The sequence below is a fragment of the Chelonoidis abingdonii genome, chromosome 3 (genome assembly GCF_003597395.2).
Source record: "Chelonoidis abingdonii isolate Lonesome George chromosome 3, CheloAbing_2.0, whole genome shotgun sequence".
Taxonomy (NCBI): Eukaryota; Metazoa; Chordata; order Testudines; family Testudinidae; genus Chelonoidis; species Chelonoidis abingdonii.
Window position 1 is genome coordinate 18,421,504 of NC_133771.1, and position 20,331 is coordinate 18,441,834.

Genomic DNA, 20,331 nt, shown 5'->3' on the forward strand with positions numbered 1-20,331 from the left:
AAAGTAGCCATACTTGAACAAAAAAATTTCAGAAACAGACTTCAAAGAGAAACAGCAGAACTAAAATTCATTTGCAAATTTAACACCATTAATCTGGGCTTGAATAGGGACTGGGAGTGGCTGGCTCATTACAAAAGCAGCTTTGCCTCTCCTGGAATTGACACCTCCTTTTAATTTCTGTTTCACTAACCTCATTTTTGTGTAGTTACCCTTTCTGAAATTAAACGCTATTGTGTTGGGCCGCTGTGGAGTTTTCCCCACCATAGAGATGTTAAATTTAATTATATTATGGTCACTATTACCAAGTGGTCCAGCTATATTCACCTCTTGGACCTGATCCTGTGCTCCACTTAGGACTAAATCAAGAATTGCCTCTCCTCTTGTGGTTTCCAGGACTAGCTGCTCCAAGAAGCAGTCATTTAAGGTGTCAAGAAACTTTTTCTCAGCATCTCTTCCTGATGTCATATGTACCCAGGCAATATGGGGATAGTTGAAATCCCCCATTATTATTATTGAGTTTTTTTATTTTAATAGCCTCTCTTATCTCCCTGAGCATGTCAGAGTCACTAACACCATCCTGGTCAGGTTGTCTGTAATATAGCCCTACCGCTATATTCTTATTTTTCAAGCATGAAATTACTATCCATAGAGATTCTATAGCACAATTTAGATCATTTAAGATTTTTACTTCATTTGATTCTTTCAATACAGTGCCACTGCCCCACCAGCACGACCTGTTCTGTTCTTCTGATATGTTTTGTACCCTGGTATTACTGTGCCCCATTGATTATCCTCATTCCACCAGGTTTGTGTGATGCCTATTATGTCAATATTCTCATTTAATACTAGCCACTCTAGTTCACCCATCTTATTATTTAGACTCCTAGCATTGGTATACAAGCATTTTAAAAACTTGTCATTTTTTGGCTGTCCCCTATTGCATGATGTAACTGAAGAGACTTTTTTTCATTTGGCTGTTTCTCATCAGATCCTCCCTGTATTTTATCATTTTCCATCCTTTCCTTCTTATTAGGAAATAGGGAATCTCCATTTATAGATCCTCCCCTAAGGGGTGTCCGCACCTCCGCACCTGTCGGCTTTCCCCCAGCCCTTAAAAACTTAAAAACTGTTTTACAACCTTTTTAATTTTAAGCGCCAGCAATCTGGTTCCATTTTGGTTTAGATGGAGCCCATCCTTCCTGTATAGGTTCCCCCTTTCCCAAAAGCTTCTTCACTTCCTAATAAATCTAAACCCCTCCTTCCTACACCATCGTCTCATCCACGCATTGAGACGCTGCAGTTCTGCCTGTCTAATTGGCCCTGCGCATGGAACTGGTAGCATTTCAGAGAATGCTACCATGGAGGTCCTGGACTTCAATCTCTTACCTAGCAGCCTAAATTTGGCCTCTAGAACTTCTCTCCTATCCTTCCCCATGTTGTTGGTACTTACATGTACCATGACCACCCATAGGCGGCAGGTTATATATGTTTGCGGTGCTCGAGCCGGTGCAAGGATGTTTCGTGCCCTAGGCGAAACTTCCATCTTGCGCCTCCTCCCCCCGCACTCCGCCCTGAGGTGCCCCCCTGCGGCAGCTTCCCCTCTCCGCCCTGAGGCACCCCACCCCCGCAGCAGCTCCCCACCCCCTATCTTCCAACCTGAGGCACGCCCCCCGCCCCAGCTCACCCCTGCTCCTCGCACAAGCACGAGCACCCCTTAGGCACCGCAAGCCTGGGAGGCGGGGGAAGTGAAGCAGTCACGTCGTACTCAGGAAGGAGGCAGGGCAAGGGTTAGCTGGGCGGGGAGTTCACCTGCTTGCTGCCCCCCCCTTACTTGCTGCAGGCAGCCCTCCCCGCATTCCCCTGCCCCAGCTCCCTCCGCTAAAATGCCAGCAGCGACCAGGGCGGCCGAAGGTCCGGCTGCAACGGTCATTGCCGAAGAAAATGGCGCCCCCCAAATCCCAGCGCTCTAGGCGACCGCCTAGGTCGCCTAAATGGTTGCACCGGCCCTGCTCAAGCGCCAGGAATATTCAGGGCTGGGGGCCCTGCTCCAGCAATATTTGGAGCTGGTTCTCTCCCCTGGCCCTGCCTGGATCAGGCCCCGGCCCCCTCGGGTCTCTCCCGCCCCTTCGGTGCCTGACAGAAAGCAGCGCGGCGCCACTCCCCTGCCTGCTTCTGCTGCCAGAGTAGCTCCTGGCAGAACTGCTGTCTGCTGCCTCAGAGTCCTAGTGCCTGCCATTCACTAACGACAAGGCAGGCTGCCCTTACCCTGCCCTAGCCCTGAGCCTCTCAACGCCCCAAACCCCTCAGCCCCAGCCAGAGCCCTCATCCCGCTGCACCCTAATCCTCTTCCCCAGCCCTGAGCCCTCCATCATGAACCCCTCATCCTCAGCCCCAGCCCTCATCCCCGTGCAGCCTAATCCTCTTCCCCAGCCCTGAGTCCCCCCTGCATCATGAACCTCTCATCCTCAGCCCCAACCCTCATCCCTCCGCACTCTGATCCTCTGCCCCATCCCTGAGCCCCCCCACATCATGAACCCTTCGTCTTCTAGACCGCACAGCCCATCCAGCCCCACACTCTCGCACTCCCAAACCTCTGCCCTAGCCCTGAGCCCCCCCACATTAGATGAATCTCCCTCATCCTCAGCCCCACACCCTCACCCCTGCACTCCCTTCTATCCCCAAACTCCCTCCAGAGTATAGCTCACCACCTCCCCTTTCCCACACACTCCTTCCCACCCCTCCAAACTTCCTCCGCCACACCCTTACCCTCCTACACCATCCAACTCCCAGCCAACGAGCCTGCCCTCCCAAAACTCCATCCCAAAGCTACTGCACACCCCACCCCTCTGCCCCAGCCCGGAGCCTTGCACCCAGGCACCCAAAACTCCATCCCAAAGCCTGTACCCTGCACCCCTCCCTGCTCAACTCTAATCCCCAGCCCAGGACCGCACCCCAGACCTCGCCCCCAACCACTCCTAGAGTCTTAGGTCAGAGTGGGGGCATGTTGTGGGGGGTGCAGGTTCTGGGCACCACCAAAATTTTCTACAAACTTCCTCCCAATGCGTACCACCGACTCCTCCCCAGCATACACTTAAGCCTATCTTTGTTCCACATCCTTTCTGTAGTGGGGGGCCCAAAACTACATGAAATACTCCATATGTGGCCTCACCAGAGCCGAATAGAGGGGAATATTCACTTCCCACAATCTGCTGGCAGTGCTCCTACTAATGCAGCCCAATATGCCATTAGGCTTCTTGGCAACAAGGGCACACTACTGACTCATATCCAGCTTTTCATCCACAGTAATCCCCAGATCCTTTTCTGCAGAACTGCCACTTAGCCAGTTGGTCCCCAGCCTGTAACGGTGCATAGGATTCTTCCTTCCTAAGTGCAGGAGTCTGCACTTGTCCTTGTTGAACCTCATCAGATTTCTTTTTGCCCAATCCTCCAATTTGTTTAGGTCACTCTGGACCCTATCCCTACCCTCCAGCATATCTACCTCCCCCCACAGCTTAGTGTCATTTGTGAACTTGCTGAGGGTGCAATCCATCCCATCATCCAGATCATTAATGAAGATGTAGAACAAAACCATCCTTAGGACTGACCTTTGGGGCACTCCGCTTGATACCAGCTGCCAGCTAGATGTCGAGTCATTGATCACTATCCATTGAGCCTGACAATCTGGCCAGCTTTCTATCCACCTTATTGTCCATTCATCCAATCCATACTTCTTTAACTTGCTGGCAAGAATTCTGTGGGAGATGGTATCAAAAGCTTTGCTAAAGTCAAGGTATATCATGTCCACCACTTTCCCAATATGCACAGAGCCAGTTAGCTCATCATAGAAGGCAATCAGTTGGTCAGGCATGACTTGCCATGGATGAATCCATGTTGACTGTTCCCAATCACCTTCCTCTCCTCCAAGTGCTTCAAAAAGGATTTCTTGAGGACGTGCTCCATGATTTTTCCAGGCACTGAGGTGAGGCTGACTTGTCTGTAGTTCTCTGGATTCTCCTTCTTCCCTTTTTAAATGTTGGACACTATATTTGCCTTTTTCCAATCATCCGGGACCTCCCACGATTGCAACGAGTTTTCAAAGATAATGGCCAATGGCTCTGCAATCACATCAGCCAACTCCCTCAGCACCCTTGGATACATTGACTCTGGCCCCATGGACTTATGCACATCCAGCTTTTCTAAATGGTCCTTAACCTGTTCTTTTCACCAGTTGCTGAGCAGCCCATCTGTGAGTGAAAAGTCCCAGACAGGTGTGATGGAAAGAACTGTGTAGCTCTCAAAGGCAGCCTGCTGAGAGGCTTTTCCCTGCAGCGGCTTGGGGTCTGTGGAGAGAAGGCGCGGTATGGCTGCAGCTGGCCCGGGGCACCTCTGAGTCGGTGCGGGGAGGCTCAGGACTTCAGCTGAGGGACTCCTACGGCTGAGGTGGGGAGGGCATTTGGGCTTCCAGCCAGTGCGGAGCTCCTGCAACTGAGGGGCGGGGGTGCGTGGGACTCCTCTGGGCAGGGGAGACTCATGGCCTCATCCACAGGGGAGGGGCAGGGGTTCTCGGGGCTCTGGCTGTGGGCGGAAAAGGCAGAGCTGGGGGCAAGCCTCCCCTAAGGGGGGGGTCCACCCGCTGCCCGTGCAGGCCAGTTAGCTCAAGCTTAAAGCACCACTTAACTTGAGCCAGAGATTTTTGTGTGTAGCTGGAAGTTGAGCAGTGGTGGCACTTGAGCTCACTGTGCTGTCAAGACAGGGTCTCAGGGCTGACTAAATTACACATTGGACCTCTCTGGCCCTTGGGCTGCTCCAGTTGGAAGAGCACAAAGGTGGTTTAACCCCTCTTCCCTGGGCTGCAAGTTGTGTGGTGCATCTCTTAGAGGCACAGTGGTTATGATGAGGGGGGTCAGCATTCAGCAGGTTAAAGCTCTTTAGACTTCACATACTCACTAGACAGCTGACTAGGCAGAACATTTTTCAGTAAAAGTTTCTTTTAAAATGAAAATAAATCTAGACTTCATAAAGCCAGCAGGGACCATTAATCCCTGGGGAGAGGATGAGAGAACAAACAACACATGACACCTATACAGAACTTGAATGAATGATTGTGTGAATGAATATGTGTGTGTGTGTATATAAAAAATACGTAGTAATAGGAATAAGCAGTAAAACAACGTTTATTTTTATCTTTTGCCTTATTATTATATTTGCAGTAAATGTGGCATCTTTGCCTTATCCCTCTTAATAAGATCCTGCTGGTTTTTATTATATTGGTATAACACTGACTGAAGGAAGGATTAGTAAGACCCTGTGCTACCCAGGCGCGGCTCTAGGTATTTTGCCGCCTCAAGCACGGCAGGCAGGCTGCCTTCAGTGGCTTGCCTGCGAGAGGTCCCCAGTCCCGCGGATTCGGCAGCATGCCTGTGGGAGGTCCACCTAAGCCGTGGGACCAGCGGACCCTCCGCAGGCATGCCGCCAAAGGCAACCTGCCTGCCGCCCTCACAGTGACTGGCAGAGCACCCCCCGTGGCTTGCCGCTCCTGGCACGTGCATGGCGTGCTGGTGCCTGAAGCCGCCCCTGGTGCTACCTAGAAGGATTTGCTTTGCCCAAGCCTGTGTCTCCAAGGCTAAAAAGGACTGAGCCTGCTGAGGAGAAGAAGGTACTTTGCCACATGTGTATAAAATCTTTAGATTAATTGGCTGCATAACTGTCAGGATTATCCAACAACAGTTCTGTTCATTAAATGTTGCATTACAATTTGTTATATGGTTATTTAATAGTGATTTACTTCATAAAACTATGTAGTCTGATTTTATCAGACAGACAAAGTGGGTGAGGTAATATTAGGGTGGAGGTCGGCAACCTTTCAGAAGTGGTATGCCGAGTCTTCACTTATTCACTCTAATTTAAGATTTTGCGTGCCAGGAATCCATTTTAAAGTTTTTAGAAGGTCTCTTTCTATAAATCTATAATATATAACTAAACTTTTGTTGTATGTAAAGTAAATAAGGCTTTTTAAATGTTTAAGAAGCTTCATTTAAAATTAAATTAAAATGCAGAGCCCCCCTGGACTGGAGGCCAGGAGCCAGGCAGTGTGAGTGCCACTGAAAATCAGCTCGTGTGCTGCTTTCGGCATGTGTGCCATAGGTTGCCTGCCCCTGTATTAGGGTAACCAGAGAGCAAGTGTGAAAAATCAGGATACGGGGTGGGGGATAATAGGTGCCTATATAAGATAAAGCCATGAATATAGGGACTGTCCCTATAAAATTGGAACATCTGGTCACCCTAGGTAATATCTTTTATTGGTGACTTTTATAACTTCTGTCGGTGAGAGAGACAAGCTTTTGATCTTACACAGCGCTCTGGGAAACTTACTCAGTGTCACAGCTAAATACAATACGAAACAGATTGTTTTGCATAAATAGATAACATATATTTCAAGGGACCATCAAGGTGAAGTGGTCTGATTTATGTAACCGTGCTGTATAGTGATAAGAACATCATCATCATCATCATCATCATCCAGATGAGATGTCATGTAAAGTACAGTCATTCTGAAATCCTTACTTCATCTAACACTTGACTTGGAATGAACCAGTGTTCAAGAGACACAATACTTGCAATTTTCTGATGGGCCAATCAGTTTCTATTTTCTTGTCCTTATCGTTGCGAAGTAAATCTTCTAAATACTATTGATGCAGTGTCATCTATTTGGCTGAGTACTCAGATAAACAGCCTGAAACAATAACTCTAAAACATGTGAAATACCACCAGCGTTGTCATCACCAAATGTTAACTCTGAAGTCTAATAATGTCAGTTTAAATGTCAATATTGTCAATTATTTCGCTGTTGATCCTTTGAACAGAAACATCTAGGCATAGAATCATACCTTGAGAGGTCATCTAGTCCAGTCCCCTGCTCTCAAGGCAGGACTAAGTATCATGCATGTTGTGCGAGGAGCTTGAAAAGAGCACTAACCCTCCCCACTCCAGCTGATTCCCACTCTAACCTGGTGCTTATCGCAAGTTATGGTGCATTTCTCAGCTTTTTTACTCTGAATCAGCCTCCTAAAGTAAGCTAAATTAAATTCCGGATGGGAGGAGGATCAGGTCTCTGAAGCACAACTGGAAGGAAATGAACCCCTACCTATATCTGATTCTTTTTTTCACAGAACTGAAGGACAATGAATCAAATTCAATCTTTGCTCAATGATTGCCTCATCAAAACAAAACATGTGGAACATGCGGCCATCATCAAATTAAAGGACGAGATTGTGTGGGCATCAACCCTTGGCTTTAATGTAAGAAAACAGAAAGTATCCTAGCAAGTGACTCTGAAGATAGAAAATTTAGAAATGTACCACACTCTTTAAAGAGAGGAAGCATGAGTTAGTATAGAGAGGGGACTGTCAGTCAGGACTGCTGGGTTCTGATAAATATTCCTGGCTCTTCCACTGCCTGTGTGACCAGGGCTGGCTCCAGGCACCAGCATTCCAAGCAGGTGGTTAGGGCGACAATCTGCAAGGGGCGGCAGTCCATGTGTTTTTTGCCCCCAAGCAGAGCGCCGAATTACCACTGCGGACGGCGGGGGCAGTCCATGTGCCGTTAGGGTGGCATGTGCATTTCCCCGGCGGCGGCAATTCAGTGGCAGCTTCTATGTTCAGCTGCCCCCAGCGGCGCAACTTCTGTCTTCCGGCTGAAGACAGAAGCTGCCTCTGAATTTCCACCGTCGCAGAAACGCGCTTGCCACCCTAACGTTGCACGGACTGCCCCGCTGTCTGCGGTGGCAATTCGGCGTGCTGCTTGAGGCGGCAAAAACAGTAGAGCCGGCCCTGTGTGTGACATTGAGCAATTCTAATAACCTCTGAGCCAAATGGGGTATAATTAGGGCCAAGGACGGCTCCAGCATTTTTGCCTCCCCAACCGGGGGGGAGGGGGAAACTACTGCCGCTGCTTCATTCTTCAGCGGCAATTCGGCAGCAGGTCCTTCCCTCCGAGAGGGACTGAGGGACCCGCTGCCGAATTGCCGCCGAAGACCCGGACGTGCCACCCCTTTCAATTGGCTGCCCCAAGCACCTGCTGGTGCCTGGAGCCAGTTCTGATTAGGGCCCTACCAAACCATTGTCCATTTTGGTCAATTTCACGACCATAGGATTTTAAAAATCATAAATGTCATGATTTCAGCTATTAAATCTGAAATTTCACAGTATTGTTATTTTAGGAGTCCTGACCCATAAAGGAATTGTGGGGGGGTTGCAGTACTTCTACCCTTACTTCTGCGCTGCTGCTGGCGGTGATACTGCTTTCAAAGCTGGGCAGCTGGAGATCGGTGGCTGCTGGCCGGGATCCCAGCTCTGAAGACAGTCGCTGCCAGCAGCAGCGCAGCAGTAAGGATGGCATGGGATAGTATTGCCACCCTTACTGCTGCGCTGCTGCTGGCGGGGCACTGCCTTCAGAGCTGAGTGCCTTCAGAGCAACTCCCTTTTGGGTCAGGATCCCCAATTTGAGAAATGCTGGTCTTCCCTGTGAAATCTATATAATATAGGGTAAAAGCACACAAAACACCAGATTTCACGATGCGTGGTGTGTTTTTCATGGCTGTAAATTTGGTAGGGCCCTAGTTATGGTACTACTTACCAAAAAGTGTGTTGTGGGGTTGAATTTGTTGTAAAACGCTTGTCAAGGCTGATTTCTCATTCTGGCACTTTGAGTGCAGAAGGTGGCGGCCTGCAAGAATTTTAAAAATTAATACTGGCCACTCCAAGCTGGTATTAAACTCCCAAGGTCACAGTTTCTCTCTGACCTTGGATGGGGAGATGCTGCCACCACCCAAGTGCAAACCTTCCCCTCCTTTTGAGAACCCAGGAAGGAACACCTGGGAATTCCTTCCTGTGGGGTACCCTCAAGCCTTTTCACCCCCTCTCTGGGGAAGAGCTGAGGAAAAAAAACAAAGGAAATCAGCTGTTGCCCCTAGCTAATTAAACAACATGTGCACAACCTCTTAGGGACACAAAAATCCAATCCTGTTCTTATAAAAGGTAAATTTTATTAAACCCAGAAAGAAAGGAAATACGTTTGAAACGTAGGCTTTTTGTTAGATCTTAAAAGAAACAATTACAAAAATTAAGCATCAAGATAGCTCTCTTGAGGTTCAGCTTAAAGGTTACAAGTAAAACAAAAGCATCTGAGATTAGCACAGACAAGTCCATAAGCCAATAAGAAATTTAAAAAAACCCTAATCGCATCTTCCTAGACATTCCCTGATTTACTTACATATCTGGGGTTTCAGATAAGTAGGTTTGAGGTATGAATTGATGCTTTTTCATACCTGGTTTTAAAGCTGCTTATAGCATTGCTGATCTGTGTCTCTGGTCTCTGGAGGCCAACAACAACAAAGAGCAAGTTTTTTCCAATTTTAAAAAGTTCTAGCCACCCCATTGGTGCTCTTGGTCACGTGCCCACTCCCTTTCTTTTACCTAGCCAGGGAGACGTTTTAACCCTTTACAGGTAAAGCAGGCAGAGAACAGCCACCAAGAGGGACTTTATAGCTAACATGCTGTCCATAAAAGGGAGCTACCCCTCCCCCGCTTCATGTATCACAGCGCTCATATTAGATCTTTGCAGGGAAGGTATTAGATCAGCAGAGCTCCATTTCTTTCGTTCTTTGGACTGCACCTTTGATTCTGTTGATTTTGTTCTGTGATCAACAAGGTACCAAACAAGACAGCAGAATAGCAGCACATCTGTATTGTATGGCAAAACTTATGCTTCTCCTGTCTAATTTTATTTTATCTTATTTATGTTACATTGGAACAGAGGGTGTCAAATCTGTCTCTCTATTTACTTATGTGATCTCGTCACCATAGTATCTGAGCACCAAAGTGTTATCCATAGGAAAGTAGCAGTTAATGAGGATCTAAAATGCTAAAACTTCAGCTTCACTCTAGACTCATAGGTCAGAAGGGACCAACATGATCATCTAGTCTGACTTCTAGAAGTGTGGCTGATAGCAACTGGGGACAGATTCTCAGCTGGTGTAGATTCTCATAGCTCCACTGACTTTAATGGATCTTTGGCATTTCACAGCAGCTGAAGATTTGCTCCTAGGTTCTAGCATGTAATGCTCCACCTTGATCTGAAAAGCTCACTTGCTGGAGTCTCTTAAAGTTACGTCTATATATTAAAGATGGAGATTATTAGTATTTGAATGTGGCATCTGTGTGCTCAGTACTGTGCAAACACACAGCAAGGCAAAGTCCTCTGCTCCAGAGAGGTTTTAACCTAAAGGCCCAATCCTCTAAACACTACTGGGCATAGTGCTTTCCATTAATCCCACTGTAATCAATGGGACTACTCATAGGGGTAAATGCAAGCAGTTGTGAATCAGATCCTAAATCAGACACTGAAAATACAATTCATTCTTACATGGACTAAAAGCCCTATTTCAAAGCTGTTCAGACATTTTCGTTTTTTGTGTCATCATTATCTATTTATGTCTGATAATTAACCAAAGACGATTTCATAACAGAAGAAGTGGTTTGTTTTTTTAATGATTGCCAAAGTGCGTCCTTTTGGTCCATAACAAAATATCCCATTTTATCAATTTAGCTGCAGCCACAGTATGCCTTACTCCTCAGCTCTGCTTTCTTCAAGAACTTATTACATGTCAGAAGGGAAGGACTTTACTTCAAGGAGAAGCATTATAAATGTGTCCGAGCAGATGAGTGCTCCATCTATCTTAAAAATGTAAGTTGCTAACATTTATGGCAAGTGGTCCAAGCACTGAAAAAAGTATTTGATAGTTTTCCTCTTTCCTTCCCACATCTCCTGTTTATGTTAACACCCAGAGTCAATTAGAGGTTAAACAAAATGTTGCCTCCTTTCTATCCACTGCAATTTTACAATATATGGGGCAGACAAATAAATGCACAGCACAGAATCTCTACAAGGAAAATGACAACCATATAACATAAATTAAAACAAAAATATATTCCACCATCCATCTCAAACTATCCAACCATTTTATTTCTTTACTAACACTGAGAAGGGGAATTGAATTCTGTTGTCTCAAATATTTTTCTCAAACTATTTGTGCCACAATCACTATTTCTGGCTTTTAGGATAAGCTGGGTGCTGAGATTTCTCATTATGGTCCATCTTATTTCCAGCTGTGTAGTAGTGTAGATGTAAAATGAGGTGGCCAGGTTTTCTGAGTAGCTTCACTAGTCAATGACACCGACTGATAATCGGTATCAGCATCTTGACTTGTCATTGAAGAGCTCAACACTTTCTCTCTCTTTTTCTGGCCCAGTTCCATGTTGATTAACTACATTGTGACAACAGAAATTCCCAGCCACTTTGCAGTTGCAGTTAGATGTGGTATGCTTCTCTGCCTTTTTAAATGTTATGTAGCATTTGTGATGCTGGTAGATCAGGTGCCAGCTCATGCCAAGGTCCCCAGGCCACAGTGGAACACTGACAAATACATAGCTGGAATGAGTGTGGCTCACCTGGGTGTTAGTATTGTTAAAATAGGTATTAGAATTATAAGATTGTGTTTAGTATTTAGACTTTACTGAATACTTTTGAGTTGCTGCCTGCATTAATCTCACTTATAACTTCTGTATTCCATATTATAAGGTAATATTTGAGTGGTAGAATTATGAACTTCATACCCTCCTATCTCAATGTCAGTACTTTGACCCATCAACCTTTTACCCCAGTCAGGGATATTACAGATTATGTATTCCTTACGCCACCCTATCTTAAACCACACTTTGCACCCTCGATAATCTGTACGTTATTCCCTGATAACCAGAAACTTCTATTTTTAAACTCTGTATCATTCGTTTTTCTTTAACATCTTAATAAAATTTTTAAGTCTGTTATAAGTTTCTGTGACTCTGTAAATCACTAGACAGGAGAGAGCCAATAACCAGTGTGAAGTGCCAATCAGCAACTGAAAGTGTTATGTCTTGCCCAACAGGAATGGTCCATTGATAGCAGATGGATTATTAAGGAATGTTAAAGGGGACAAAAGACTCTGTTGCTCTACTTCCCTCCCTCCCCTTCCCACCCATGAAAACGAGTCATGCAAGTGGATTCCTCCCATCAGCTGAGTCTGCAGCTCAGAACACATGGCAGAGGGAAATAAAAAACCCCAGGCAGAAGAAACTAATTATCTCTATGCTTCTTGGACTCTAGAGGGCAAGGTTTATTAGGCATAAGCAAGAGAACTCTAGAGTTTAGCCTGGGTTAGCCTTAAAGGATATATAGAGCTTGCTTATTATAGAAGCTTCTATAACTATTTGAAACTTAAGATGGTAAATCATTTGTGTATATATGTTTAGCTTCTTTAAACTTGTAAATAATTCTCTTTTCCTTTTCCTACTAAATAAATATTTATAGAGCTTATTATAGGATTTGCTATGAGCATTGCCTTTGATGTGAGCTCTAAGATGCAATTGCCCTTGGTAAGTGAAAGGTCCTTTGAGACTGGGAGTAATCTGAGTACCCAGAGTGTTGATGTGATTTTTGCTGTAAGGGACCATCTGTCACAAAAGTAAGCTCACCTGGGTGGCAAGAAAGATCAGAGTACCCAAGGGGACTCCATGTGAAAGCTAGTATAGTGCCTGAGGAGTTTATCTTTGATACTTGGTTGATGCAATCTAAGTGTAGAACTCACAGCCAATTTGAGGTTAGTGCCCTGCTTCCTATCAGTCTGCCCTGAGGTTGGTGCTTAAGCTCTTGAGTTACTGCAGGCAGCTTTACACGCAGGGGTGGCTCTAGGGATTTTGCTGCCCCAAGCACGGCAGGCAGGCTGCCTCCGGCGGTTTGCCTGAGGAGGGTCCGCTGATCCCGTGGTACCGGCAGACTGCGGGAGGTCTTCCAAAGCCATGGGACCAGCGGACCCTTCGCAGGCAAACCGCTGAGGGCAGCCTGCCTGCTGCCCTTGCGGCGCCCGCAGAGCGCCCCCCACAGCTTGCCGTCCCAAGCACGCGCTTGGTGTGCTGGGGCCTGGAGCTGCCCCTATTTACACGGTTCTTTTGAGCTGTGAAACTGCACACTTGTTCTACCCCAAAGGTAGCTAAGTGTTGATAGGTAGTGATCCCTGTGCACATGCATACACACTTGGTAATCCTCACATCCTCGGATGCTCGGTAATTGACGTCATGTAATTCAAATACAGGAGTTGAGTGTTCTCAGCAACTCCCAGAAGATGCTGGGCAACCCACACATTTGCATCCTAATTCAGAAATTCCCAATGGGACTTCCGTTTATTATTGTGTAACCCTTCTGCCCCTCTGAGTTGGCAGCAACAAGGGCCGGGTTCAGTATCCAGGGGTTCCGTTTCAGTAACACAATGCATAACCGGCTCGTGCCCCCATCCAGTGACCTGGGAGACTTACATACCCTACCCCCCCGGGCGCCTCTAGGAGGCAATACTTCCCCTCTCGCAAGCACGGAGTCTGAGTGTAATGCGGCATCGCATGGAGAAACACCACAAACAGGGTTATAACACAAACCATAAACAAAAAACCCACCTCCCAGTACATTTGGCAATGTCCTTTTCCCCTTAGGGTCTTAAGTCCAATCACCCCAAAGTTCAAGAACCCAAAAGTCTCTGGTCAGTGCCCACCCAAGAGTTTATCTGTAGAGTTTTACCCCTCAAGCCTGGGTGGAAATTGTGGGAGGAAGTCCACACAGGGTGTTAAGGGGCACTTACATGGGCCAGGGCCAACTGCTCCCCTCTCCATGAAGTTCTGTTGCAGTCTTCACCACAACCAGCTCCACCGCTCCATCAGCTGCCCCTGCAAACTGCTTTAGTCAGCCTACTGTTTCATGGCTGCTCCAACTGCTCTGCCAGCCACTTAACAATAGGTCTTCAGACTCCCCCTAGTTAACACAGCACTCAGTTCAGCTCTTCCAGTGATTTCAGCTCTTAGTAGGGGAGCCCTGGTGCTGTGCACCATTGGTCCAACATGAAATCAGCTCGCAGTCTCGTAGATAAACTCCTAATGGAATCAAAATTAGCTCTCTTCTTTAACAGATGGAGAGAGGAGGATGTGCAATTGGTGTTCCAGAACCCTCAAAAAGGGCCAATACCATAGGTACACACACCAATCCCCAACCTCTCTCAATTCATAGGGTTTGGAACCCTGTCCCATGTTTAGCAGTACCACCCAACTGAGGTTGAGTCATTTCTGTCACAAAGCAGTTCCACAGCTCCCCATTCACACAATCAGGTGACAAACTTTTTTTCCCTCCTGCTCCCACTAACAAAGAAATTGGGGATCCCAGAGCTGTTAAAATCACCATCCCAAGCTGCTGTGGGTTTATGCTAAGTGTGAGGTGGATGCCAATGTAAATCTTTCCACACCCTTTGAAATTTTTGAGATTCTTTCCACACTCCCTACAATTCACCACCAGATGTCAGGGTAGCTCTCAACCTGACTCCGCTTACAATTGCAAATTAATGAGATTCAGATACATTTAGTTTGTAAAGCCTTTTTGGAATCTTTCAAATAATACACAGCACACACATCTATTTTATTAATATTTTAATAGCATTTTTATAGGTTACACTTAGCACCCAGATTGCACTTTATCTCTTCCAAGTGCTTTGTAAACATTATTTATGAATAAAGGTGGGAACATGCAGTATAATAGAAAACCAGCACAGCTATTGTGTGGCTTGATTAAAATATACAAATATATATAAAACACATAATCTTGCATTAATTTATGTCTGTTATCAATATCAGTCTTGATTTAGGCTTCCTCAAACTGACACACAACTTAAGGATAGAAAACATTCTTGTCTAGCATACCTTGATCAATAGTGTATATATTTAAAAGAACTCTGCAACTTCAACCAGTTTTCTTCTTTATCTAGGAGGACAGAGGTCTGATAGCAGTGAAAACAGATTCATACATCCTGGTTGCTACTTACTCTGAGGGCATGTATCCCAGCGTGTGTGTGGAAGCTGTAGAGAAACTGGGTAATTCCTTCATGTGCCTGTATGTCTGACTGCAACTTGTGGAGATAGGTTACAAGTGGGGGGCAGCATTTCATTCCAGCAAACCGCCTGGAACATTTGGGACACCAGAAAATCTTGAAAGCCCATGAAAAGTAAAATTAAAATGGACTTTGTGTTTAGTCCGAAACATGCCTTCAATCTCCTTCAATTTCCACTGAATAAACACATGAAGGTATCTGTATCAAATCTTAAAAAGAAAAGCTTTTACTGTTTACAATCCTATAATTATAATTTTTAATAGGGATACTATGGGTTGATTTGAGAAAACCCACTTGAAAACATTATAGTTAATATTATTGGCCTGATTCTTAGTTACTTTGTTGCTGTACTTGGAATGGAGAGCAAAAGTAGCTTTAAAATTAGGTCGACATAACTGCATCACTAAGGACTGTGAAAAATCCACACTCCTGAGTGGCATAGTTAAGCTGTCCTACGTCCCTGTGTACACAGCGCTATGTTGACAGAAGAATTCTTCCTTCAGTCTAGCTACCATCTCAAGGGTATGGATTATCGATGTCAGTGAGAGAATCCCTCCCATCGGTGTAGGTAGTGTCTACACTGAAGCACTACAGTGGCCCAGCTGTGCCGCTGTACCATTTTAAGTGTAGACGAATCCTCAGGGTATGTTTATTCTTCAATCGTGGAGTGTGATCGCAGCTGGAGTAGACATACAAAGCTGTGGCAGTGCATGCTTCAGCCTGGGCTGTACAAGCTCACCAGAACCATGGATAATTACTCCCAGGGCTAGTCTGTGCTGAAACCTGCACTGCCACAGCTTTGCTGCTACAGTACCTGAGCTAGCTAGATTAAAGCTAGCACACTCAGATGTATCCCCTCAGTCACACTTGTGATTACAGTGTAAATTTAGCTTGTTTGCTAGGTCAGACAGAGGTTTGGAGAGGTTTATTTTTTGGGCACCCTTTTGTTGTTCAGTTTAATCTTTTCCTGCAGAGAAAACAAAGCAGGTTTATGTATTCTACTTTATGTAGCTCAAGGGGAGATTTCTGCATATGATTGGTTTGTAAAGGGCTTGCTGATCTGAAGGAGGGGTGTTTAGAGAAGAATATCTTAATGCTACAATCTTACAATAAGAAATATTCTGTTTATTTCAAATGACACAATGGAGATATATTTGCTATTGATATATTTTAAGTGTTCAGATGCAAATGCTGATGCAAGTTAGATTATGATCCATTTCATTTAATTACAGTACATTCCAGTGTTGATTTGAAGTGGAGCATCTCCATTACAGCAAATATTAAAAGAGAAAATGTCTTCTATTTGTTTTTTTTCCCCTTAGCGAACTATTTTAGAGATAAGGAAAACTGAATCTGCAAACAACTTAAAATTGATCAAGCGTATGAGACTGTTTTGTTAGAAAACTGCAGATGGAAGTTTGTAATGAAGCACATCCAAGCAAGCAAGACAATATCCATTATTCCGCAATATTCTTAGTGCATAGTGAAGGCTCTGAAAGAGAAGGATAATCCACAGCATTTGACTTGCACCAGTGCAGCCTAACAGCCCCCTAAATTGTCAGCTCCACCATCTTCATGCCCAAAAATTACAGCTCATAAATCCATGCATGTGTGGTAGTATTTGGGCTCTAGTTTGGATGGGTTCCAAGAGTCTAAAATTGCAAGATGCTGAGCGTCTCCTACAAGGTGCTGAGTACCCTCTACACACAGTGACTTCCCTGGAAGTTGAGCCCTTTCTCCACGTCTCCTATAGGAGTTGATGGTGCTCAGCACATCATAGGATGAGGTCTGAAAACTATAACTTCTTATCATCAAAAGTACAGTTGGGTGATGTTCTCAAGAGACTGAGTTAAGATGTTTTTCTTCATTTTAACACTATCTTTTTTGTTTGTTTTTACCCAATCTCCTAGTAAGAAAGCAGTTAATTTCTCTGAGCTGTGAGGCATCTCTCACAGGAGATGTACCATATAGACAGCATCAAAACTGAGTAGATTAATGAAATGTGTTGCATTAACATGAAGTTCAATGTAAGATCACAAATTGCATTGCATACCTTGGAATGTCTTAAATAAAATGCCGTTTTTATATCCATCTATTTGCATTGCCAGAAAGGACCATTAGATCATGGAGTCTGACCTCTTGCATAGCACAGGCCATTACATTCCACACAGGTATCCCTGCACTAAGCCCAATAACTTGTGTTTGCCTAAAGCATAATTTCCAGAAAGGCCTCCTGTCTATATTGGAAGTCATCCAGAGAAGGAGAACCCCCTCCCCACTGCTCTTGGTAGCTTGTTCCAATGATTAATCACCCCCATTGTTTAAAAAATTGTGCCTAATATCTACTTTGATTTTGTCTGATTTCCTCTTCCAGCCAGTCATGGGTTCTTGTTATGCTTTTCTCCCCTAGATTAAAGACCTTTCTCAATACCCCTATTTTCTCTCTGTCAAGTTACTCATGTAACAAAGTAGCATTCACCTGTAATCAAGTCGCATCTCAATCTTCTTTCTGATGAGATAAACAGATTTATCTATTTAAGTCTCTCATTGTACAGCATTTTCTCCAGCCTCTGAATCATTTTTGTGGCTCTTTTCTGCACCCCCTCAGAGTTTTCCAGCATCCCATTCAGTGATGAGTCTCTCTACTTTTTTGAGATCTGTCAGTTAGCCAGTTACTAATCCATTTAATGTGAGCTTTATTGATAGTTAAGGCTACAATTTAGTCATGGGTATTTTTAGTAAAAGTCATAGGTCACTGGCAATAAACAAAAATTCACATCCTGTGACCTGTCCATGACTTGTACTATAAATACCCGATTAAATCTTAAATGGAGGAAGGGGGACCCAGGGCCAGTGGCACCAGATGCTGGGGGCTGCCAAGCAGCGGCTGCTCCAGTTGCTCCTGGGACCACTGCTGGGAGCTGCCGACCTGCTGTTGCTCTGGTTGCCCCTGGGACTGCTGCTAAGGTGGTCCCTTGGGTCACCCACACTGGCTGCTGCTCAGGTGGTCTCCGGGGCCCACTGAGCAGTGACTGCTCCAGCCACCCACCTGCCACTGCTCTGGCTGCTCCCAGGACCATTGCCGGGACCACTACCAGGGGCCATTGATCCACCACTACTCCAGCCATCCCTGGGACTGCTGCTCAGGTCATGACAAACATAATATGAAGGAACCACATAGGCACAAAGGGATCCAAATGACTGTTAACTGAATATACAGAACATACAAAGCCCAGTTAAATAATGCACATTGCTGCTGTAGTTTGGTTCTGGCTGACTTCTCAAACACAGAAAACAGTGACTGCTACTAGAGGATTCACAAACTGTTTAAAGGGACATTACTCTACACATTATATCTAGGAAAGGTGCAGTGAGCTGGAAGTCCAGAGACCATGGTTGTGAGTGACCCTGGAAGCCCCTCAGTACCAACTGAGAGAGGGCATACCATTCTGTAATTCACATCAGGCCTGAGACATACATTGTGCCAACACATTATTGTCATAATCTGTATCTAACAGATGTCATGTGAGGTCTCATATGCAAACTGATGACATGCTGGTCCCAAAAATCATGTGGTATATGTGTGGGGTGTATACAAAGAGTTATAGATGTGTGCTGGAAATATGTTCTTAAAATGTGTTTGGCGAGCAGTGCATCGGCTAGCCTCCACTAGACAAATGAATGTGTATTTACTTGTCTGACCAACTTGATCGCAGGCAGAAGACAATGCAAGTATATTTACATATGAGGTAAACAAAGCCATTGAGCTAATAAGCAGGGGAGAAGACCACTAAATGATAATGACAGGGGATGGAATCTGCACCCCAGGAAATCTTCTTGGCTCTTGAGACACAGTGAACTTTGGGGTATATAAAGAAAAGTAGGAAGCCACTTTGATGATCCATCACCGATGGGAGTTATGGTTCAGCACCCTCTTAGCCTATGAAAGATGAATCCTCTTGGCTGGAAGGCAAGAGCAACTGAACCCTGACTATAAGTGAGAAACCTGTTTAGATAAAGATAACTTACTGAAATTAAATTTTAGTCACTAGAAAGCATATTTTATTTTGCTTGACTTGTAACCCTCCCTGTTTCTTTCTTTTATTCTTACTTATCACTAAACCTCTGGTCTTTGTTAATAAACATATTCTTGTTTTATTACAAAACCATATCAGTGCTGTGTATTTTGGGATGCATAAGTCTTCAGCTAAACTAACAGGCTGGTGTGTTCTGTCTCTTTGGAGGCAGCAAATTTAACAACTTCTGTGAATACAACTATACACTATAGAGAGATGTCTCTGGGGAATTTGGAAATTGGGGGATCACTGATTGTTACATGCAAAGCAAGGTTTAGACTGGCAGAGTTCTGAAGAGTTTGTTGGCAAGGCACACGAACTAGAGGAAGCTGATGAATAGCTTAGTGACAGCAAAGCTCTCACTTGCTGAGGCTCAGAGAGGTAACACAGTGTCTCATAGTTCTGGGTACCTCAAGCAGGGAGTCACAGTCTGATCTCACCTCTGCTGAACACTGTTAATATTGCTGTGCAATTCACTACTCTCATTCCTGACCAAGGCCTATTCCAAGGCCTACCCCAAGAAAGGCAACTATCATCCGTCTTTTCTACAAATATATTACCTGAGAGGTTGTAAAAGGTCCCTTCAGGCAGATCTGGAGCTAGACTCTTGGTGACAAATATGGCAATTCCAAGTCTCACTGACAGTGCCTTTCTGATTGAATTAAATCAACAGCAGAGGTGTCTGTAACTATCACACCACTTTGCTCCTAGAATGAGGAACAGAACTCAGAAATCCAGCATTCCACTACTGTCTCATAAATAGCTGTATAATCTTCTAATAGAGCTTGTTGTGTCCCCCTCTAGTTGCTGGTTCACCTAGAGGATAACAGCCTACTTCTGCTACTAGTTACTTGTTTAATGTATGTGGAAGATATCTGTGGTGTAGATGCTCTCTCTCTCTCTTATACAAGGTAGCTTTTCTGGTAGTGATAACCTCAGCGAGAAGTGGTGTCTGAGCTCAAGACCCTGAGATCAAAGCTCCCTTACGTGGTGTTCCATAAGGACAAGGTTCAGCTCAGGCCTCACCAGGCTTTCCTCTCGAACGTTGTCTCCCAGTTTCACATCAACCAGGATATGTTCCTCCCGGTAGTCTATCCTAGGCGACATTCGAGTGTCAGGGAGCTAAGACTTTACTCGTTGGATGTCCGCAGAGCACTAGCCTTCTACATCAAGAGAATGAGGCTGTTCCAAAAATACGTCCAGTTATTAGTGGCAGTGGCGGACAGAATGAAAGGTCTT

General features: G+C 45.1%; 2 protein-coding genes across 3 annotated transcripts in view; one reads left to right on the forward strand and one right to left on the reverse strand.

Annotated features, from left to right (window-relative positions):
• Positions 1 to 19,125, forward strand: part of PFN4 (profilin family member 4) — a 22,295-nt gene extending 3,170 nt beyond the window's left edge. Inside the window, exons 2-5 of one of the 2 annotated variants that reach the window (XM_032784883.2) lie at positions 7,170 to 7,298; positions 10,606 to 10,743; positions 14,894 to 14,999; positions 16,249 to 19,125. In XM_032784883.2, coding sequence (XP_032640774.1) covers positions 7,182 to 7,298; positions 10,606 to 10,743; positions 14,894 to 14,999; positions 16,249 to 16,367 — 480 coding nt within the window. In that variant the 5' untranslated portion in view covers positions 7,170 to 7,181 and the 3' untranslated portion in view covers positions 16,368 to 19,125. The remainder of the gene's footprint in view (positions 1 to 7,169; positions 7,299 to 10,605; positions 10,744 to 14,893; positions 15,000 to 16,248) is intronic. The other variant, XM_032784886.2, reaches the window with a different exon arrangement.
• UBXN2A (UBX domain protein 2A) overlaps positions 1 to 20,331 on the reverse strand; it is a 368,202-nt gene that overhangs the window by 57,212 nt on the left and 290,659 nt on the right. The gene's annotated exons all lie outside the window — the stretch shown is intronic.